This window comes from Calidris pugnax, unplaced genomic scaffold, assembly GCF_001431845.1.
Source record: "Calidris pugnax isolate Ruff unplaced genomic scaffold, ASM143184v1 scaffold20, whole genome shotgun sequence".
Taxonomy (NCBI): domain Eukaryota; kingdom Metazoa; phylum Chordata; class Aves; order Charadriiformes; family Scolopacidae; genus Calidris; species Calidris pugnax.
In genome coordinates this window covers 18,073,558-18,080,668 of record NW_015094510.1, presented here as the reverse complement: position 1 = coordinate 18,080,668, position 7,111 = coordinate 18,073,558, and the positions used below count along the sequence as shown (strand labels likewise).

Below are 7,111 nucleotides of genomic sequence, written 5' to 3'. Positions count from 1 at the left end.
GCTGAGTCCACAGCTTCCATGCCAGAATGGGGAAGGTTTCCCTGAAGTCCTGCAGAACACCTGACAGCATCAGGCAAAAACGCGGGATATGCTAGAATGCCTCCAGTGGCAACAGATGTCTATCCTCAGGCAATGTAACCAAATCCTAAATGTATGTGTTTTACAGGGAGAAAGGATACAACATGGTTATAAACGTCATTTTTACTCCTGAGGATTTTTCTAACAGGGGTCTGGGAAAGGAACTTTTTCATCTAGTGACACAACCAGGCATTGCAATTATTGATCAAGGAAAAATTTATTTACAGAGATTTTTCAAATACAAACATAAAATAGCACATATTATATATATATTTTTTACAAAAATGAATATTGAAATAATAAACATGGTACAGCACAATACAACATCAATGAGCTAAATGTAACAGCAACAGAAATCTATGTCTGGAAGAAGTTTCCTGTTAGTCGTACATGACCAACAGAGCTCTACAGTACTGTGAGTGGAATTTCCAATGGACAGAAAATCGTCCATTTACTGCACTTCATAAAAGTACTATAGCAAAAGGCTACATATGCCAAGTAATTATGTTGCATTTTTGTAATAATGCTGAAAACACAGAGGCTTAATAAAAGTTATATAAGGCTGAATAAGCAGTGGCTAAATGTTGGGGAAAGAAAAATGTGTAGAGAATATACAAAATACTGATAAAGTGGCTTATTGGTCCTTTTATTAAGTTTAATGTATCGATTAAAAAGTGTTGCAACACTGAATTTTAAACCACCAGAGAGAAGTAAAAAAAAAAAAGGAAAAGAAAGCAGAATCGCACCAAAAAAAGTTTCCTCTCTATTCATTTTGTGCCATGGTCAACACCTGTGCGTGCGTGTGTGCTTTCGGCAGCGCCATGCCGAGGGGCTGTCGGGCGCTACCCCGGCCCCTCACCAACCTCTCAATTCATTGGTGCACACAGAATTTCACCATTTGCCAAATTGCTTATATTTTTTCATGGAGCAGACCACGGGTGGGCTTGGGTGAGAAAGCCTGTCCCTGTCCAACCCGGCCAGGTGGCTTTGCACCGCCATTCACCTCCATGCCCTCCCTGGGGCCACCCGTTGTCCCACACCATGGCCGCTCCAGAGAGAAAGCACTTAAAAATGTCTTGTTCATTGTCATTATCCAGAAGATGTCGTCAAGCCCCTGGGGCGTCTGGCAGCGCCCGTGCCCCGGCGCCAGCTCAGTAGGGGTACTGCTTCTGCTTCTTGCCCGAGAAGCAGGCCAGCCAGGTGCACACCAGCATGGCCACCGCCGCTCCCCCGCCCGTGCAGTAGTAGGCCCAGCCGATGTGGCAGGTCCCTGCAAAGGAAACAGAGAGACACAGCACAGCATTAGCTGGGGAAACAAGCATAGAATGGTTTGGGTTAGAGTTGGGAGGGACCTTAAAATTCATCTAGTTCCAACCCCCCTGCCATGGGCAGGGACACCTCCGCTAGAGCAGGTTGCTCAAAGCCCCATCCAGCCTGGCCTTGAACACTTCCAGGGATGGGGCATCCACAACTTCCCTGGACAACCTGTTCCTGTGTCTCACCACTCTCATCTTGAAAAATTTCTTTCTAATATCTAGTCTAAATCTCCTGTCTTTCAGTGTAAAACCATTATCCCTCATTCTGTCACTACACTGTATCCTGACAAAGAGCCATTCCCCCCTCCAGAGAACAGAAGGTAACAACTGAGTTTCCCTCTAGAAAGAGAGAGTTGAAACAGGTGACATGTCCTGTCCCAGTGGCAACCCTGAGGGCCAGGCTTCCGGTTCAGGCAATTATCAACTCAATTATCCTGCCTTAGGCACAAGACATGCAAAACATCTGTACATCTCAACATGTCCAAAGCATTAGCATGCCTCAAGGCAGACAGCACGTCCATCAACTGCCCGCAGGATACTGTCAGGCCAGCTTTGTAAGGAGACATTAGTGGGAGGCAACACTTAGACTCTTGGCCACTCTGAAGATCTCAGGCTGACACCACAGCACAAAGCATAGTACATATTTCATTTTTTTTCTTCATAATCCTCAAAACTTTTTATTTAAAAAAAAAGTCCAGTGAAACAAAGACCGTGACATGACCAGACAACTTGAGGAGCTGTGGCCTTGGCTTGAGCTCATTAGCCTCTCTCCTTAATGTGCTGGAGCAGACAGAGAGATGTACTTGCTTTTGTAATCTAGTTACGCTCTGTAGATCAACACCAATCTTGGCTTCCCTACACAAGACCACACAGAGAGTCTTAAAGAGAAGACCATCAGAAACGATGTAGAGCCGCCAAGTGCCTGGCAATGTCACTGATGCTGATCCTTGCCTAATTGTGCAGTAGTTCCTGGAGAGACCTGCCTCTGGATCAACTATTGCTTTCCCTGTGTACACACACTGTCTGTAGCTTCTGCCTGGAATTTCAAAACCAGACTTAAGCATACACCACACATCTTAATACATTAGATTGCTTTGAAAATGACCACGCTTATACCAGGGTAGGGTGTGCTTTAAAGCATTTTTTATGATGGACTCCATCTGATACCTCTTTTTAAATTACTACATATTCTTAAAACTACCAGAGAATTGTATTGGAAGCTTGAAAAAGTACATTTTTCTCATTGTGATCATAGAATGGTTTGGGTTCGAAGAGACCTTAAAGATGATCTAGTTCCAACCCCCCTGCCATGGGCAGGGACACCTCCCACTAGAGCAGGTTGCTCAAAGCCCCATCCAGCCTGGCCTTGAACACTTCCAGGGATGGGGCATCCACAGCTTCCCTGGGCAACCTGTTCCAGTGCCTCACCACCCTCACTGTAAAGAATTCCTTTCTAGTATCTAATCTAAATCTCCCCTCTTCCAGTTTAAAACTGTGAGCCCTTGATGCTTCTGGGTAGAGAAAATAAATGTCAAAATGCTACTTTATAATAAGTTTTAAGATTCAGCTGGTGCAACTGCCCAAAGCTGTGACCTAATTGGAATAGAATGAAGTAAATTTGAACTTTTGCATGGTGTGATTTCAACTTTTGTGCCTTGGCAGTGGGAGAGGGGGAGAGTGTATCTGATACATACTAAGAAGAAAGAACTGTTAAATCAGTGTCAGAGATGTGCTTAACAGCTACAACACGCACATTCAGTCTTGACTGAAGACAATAATGTTTATTTCTCCATACCATGCTCCATTTACCCTAAGGACCACTGCCCTACTTAATGCTCCAAGACATGGCAGGCAGCCTCTTGATCTAACAAATGCAATGTAGTTCACAAGTGTGAGCTGGGTCAAGATGAACAAATGAAAGAATGGGAGAGCGCAGGAAAATGGATGAATGAGCCAGGAGCCTGACCTTAGAGCAATAATAACACAGCAATAAACCTGGCCATTATTTCCAGTCTATGTCAGGAGCAATGGGAGGCCTTGGATAAAATAGCTTGATCTGTACTGGGATGATGCTGAGCAGAACAGCGTTTCAAGCTATTGTGCTGAAGAAGAGCCTGCAGCGAGGAAGGTGTCTGAGGGTATAGGACTTAGCTATACTTTTCATTGTAGGTATAGGTGAGCCCTAGGTCCATAGCTAAGTATAGCTCTATAGCCAGAGAAAATCCATCTCAAAGGTACCTGTTGCCTACACTGCATAGCCATGTGTCAAAATGAAACAATGCTACCCCTTTTCATAATCCTGTATTTGAATGTTTCTGCTCTGGTGTTCTCATTTTACTACATGTGTGAGCTATTTCAATCCATTGCACCCTAAAGAAAGATTGTTGGTTGTCAATAATTGGGTAATTTAGTTGCAGCTTAAATTGTAAAATGACTTCTGCTTCTCTTTGATATTAAACACTAATTTAAAAAGGAACATGAAGCTTTATAAAAAGCAGGTTGATGAGTAATTAAATGTAACACCAAATGAAAAGAAATAAACCTATAGAATTTTTATATGCTAGAGAAGATAGGCTTTGCTTTCTAGCTTTAGAATTTTGTACTATTATAATGGGCACCACAGAAGGACCATTTGTCATGTTCAAATTTTATTGCACTGACATCAGTGGGACTAGTCATGTATTCAGAGGTAAGCCAATGGTTAAGAGCTTTGCAGAACTGGGGCTTAAATTCAGCCATCAAGTCGAGCAGTTTGCCTTCATAGAGCCCATCCCATTAAAGATTAGAAATGCTGCACTGCAGTTTCCCATTTTTTTTAATGTCAATCCTCTAAAATGAGGAGCAAGACCACGTAATTTCTTCACAGAATTAAAACAATTAGTGAAACAGCCAATTTAATTTTCACACACAGACAAAGACACAAAAGCTGTTGTTTTCCTTAGGATGCATAAGAACATGTATACAGAGGTAGAAGTGTCCTAGTCTATTGAGGGCGTGGAGATGCGTGCAAGAATGTGTACATGTCCTTGCTCATAAGATGGGCTGGATCTAGTTTCATGTCAAAGTAAATTCCCCAGCAGCTGAAGTGCTCTTCCAGCTGATAGAGGTAACATGCACCACAGCAGCTTCCTTCTCTGCACACAACTGGTATTGCTTTTAACAAATCAGTCTTCACCTGGCAGGCCACTATGGAGGGAGAAGGTGTGGCTTCAGCATTTTGTTAGTTCTGGATCCTTTTTCTTTTTTCTTTTTTCTTTTTTTTTTCTGCTCAGTGAAATAGGACTGTCCAAGTTGGCTCAGGTAAATTTGTAGCCAGGCATTAAGAACTTTGTTTTCACATTTGTTTTACTGGGACTGGCAGCAAGAGAGTGTCAGGATGAACTCTGAAATCATAGAATAACAGAACTCGCAGCTATAGGGCTGGATGGCCATTTTCCAAGCAAATGAAAGAAGGGAAGAGTGGAAACTTTGCACTCCTCTCTTTTGTAAAAGGATTAAAAGAAATTGAAAGAAATCCAGTCCCTGAGGATAAAGGACAAAAGCAAGGTGAGTGAGGACACTATCAAAAGAAGACTCAGCAGGAAAGGGTCCTACAGAACATAAGACAATATTTGCTGAATTGAAAGAAATCAAAGAATGGGGAAGGGTAGTTTTGCAGTGATGGATGGGCTTATTAAAAAACATTTCCATGTCTTTTCCTGATTTCTAATGTGATCTTCAAGGCCATGCTATGTGTCCCCTAGCTCCCATCATCCTCTTCAATATATAAGGCAAATAAAGATTAAGACAAATTTGGGAGTGAAATTTGGCAACATAAAATCTGTGGATACTTGATCTACTGTGGAGCTGTGCCAGGATACAGCTGCTGAAACATAATTTTACCAGGATTTCTACTCATAATATCTTATAAATAATTATCACATGTAGTTATCAAGGTCCTGGAAATAACATATGATTTTCATCTAAAATAACCAATAATTGATACTTATGCAAAAATATCCAGAATATGAAAGTGTCTTGGATGCAAACCTGTTAAATGCAAGACAGTATCTTAAATATTTGTACCTTCTTTACTGTTAATGTTAAGACTATCCTGGGCTTGCAGCCTGGACTATTTGGCAAACTCTAATCATTTAACCCTAAAGTACAGCCTATTTTCCAAGATGAAGGAAAGAAAGGTTTCAGAATTAGCTGAAGAATACAAATTATATACCTTCAAAAATAAAAACTACTATTCGTACTTGCAAAACGTTGTGCAGGAACTCTAATTAACAGCTTCACATGAAAGTCCAGTACTACAGGGAATGTGAATTCATGTAATCAATCAGGGTGTTGGAAAAGTAATCAGAGAAAAAAAGGAGTGTGATGTTAAGGGATATGCAGGTATTTGGAGATATGAAAGCCACAAATGAATGTAAAAGATAATCAGCTAATTAATAAGAAGGCATAATTATTTTGAAACAAAGCCAAGATAAATTAAACAGCTGAGGACTTTTTTTCTTAACACAGTTACAATGAAAAACCGTCACGTGAAATCAGCTACAAAGCAGGAAAAGAAGTTAAAACTTGGAACGTATCCAGAAAGGATTAAAGTAGTTATGTGGAACAAAGAAAGAACACTATATAAGGTAAAACTTCAGCCAAACAAATTGCTTGGTACAAAATAATGAATGTAGTGAAGCTGGTTTCTTTGTCTGTTGCATGGATATGACTTTTTCAATGTCTTTCTTAAAACTATGTGATTTATGATGCATGCAGAGATCAAGCTATTCTGGTTACTTATAATTGGTCAAAGAAATTGTATGGGTATTTTGGTCTGTAATTAAATGCATAAAATGTCATAAAGTTCAGAAGTGTAAAAAGGTGTCAAGAGAAGCGTCAACTTGAAATTGTTCAGTTCTGATGTAAGCAGACACCCACTCATATGGCCAAATCCTCCTTTCTTTGGAGGATCAGATAACTTCATTTAATCAAACCTCAAATTTACTGTAGGTGTACATTTATCCTGGAACAATGAAGGAGAGACCAGTACGTTGTGTCAATTACAATGCTCAAATTCCCAAGAGCAAATAGCTTATGTCCTGCTAATGAGGAGCTCTCCCAGCCTCCTGGAAGTCAGCAGACAGCTCACCTATTGCAGGAAGTGAAATAAATTGCACCTCTCCTTGGACATCCACAGTGCAGAGACCCACACTGGACTAGTCTCCCAGACTCCCTCTGGTAGCACCTATTTTTCTCCCTTTAACTAGGAAGGGATTTCAAACAGCCAGTTTACCTTTTCAATACTTAAAGGGAAGGTGTCAAGAGGATGGGGCCAGTCTTTTTTCTGTGGTGCCCAGTGGCAGGACAAGAGGAAACGGGCCCAAACTTGTACATAAGAAGTTCCACCTAAACATGAGGAGGGACTTCTTTACTTTGAGAGTGGCAGAGCACTAGAATAGGCTGCCCGGGGAGGTGGTGGAGTCTCCTTCTCTGGAAACATCCAAAACGCGCCTGGATATGTTCCTGTGCAACCTGCTCTGGGTGGATCTGCTTTGGCAGGTGGGTTGGACTAAATGATCTCCAGAGGTCCCTTACAACCTCATGTGATCCTGTGATTCAAGTAATAAAGAGCACCAGGTACTACATCTCAGATGGTCTGAGTTCCTTTCTGGTTGCTGCTGCTGCACATCTCCATTGACTGCAGAGGATCCTTGCATAACCGTGTTCTAACTCTG

The 7,111-nt window shown here is 41.5% G+C and overlaps 1 protein-coding gene across 1 annotated transcript in view; it reads right to left on the bottom strand.

Annotated features, from left to right (window-relative positions):
• Positions 1-276: 276 nt before the first annotated feature.
• Positions 277-7,111, bottom strand: part of LHFP (lipoma HMGIC fusion partner) — a 142,474-nt gene continuing 135,639 nt past the window's right edge. Inside the window, exon 3 of the mRNA XM_014965682.1 lies at positions 277-1,348. Coding sequence (XP_014821168.1) covers positions 1,230-1,348 — 119 coding nt within the window. The 3' untranslated portion in view covers positions 277-1,229. The remainder of the gene's footprint in view (positions 1,349-7,111) is intronic.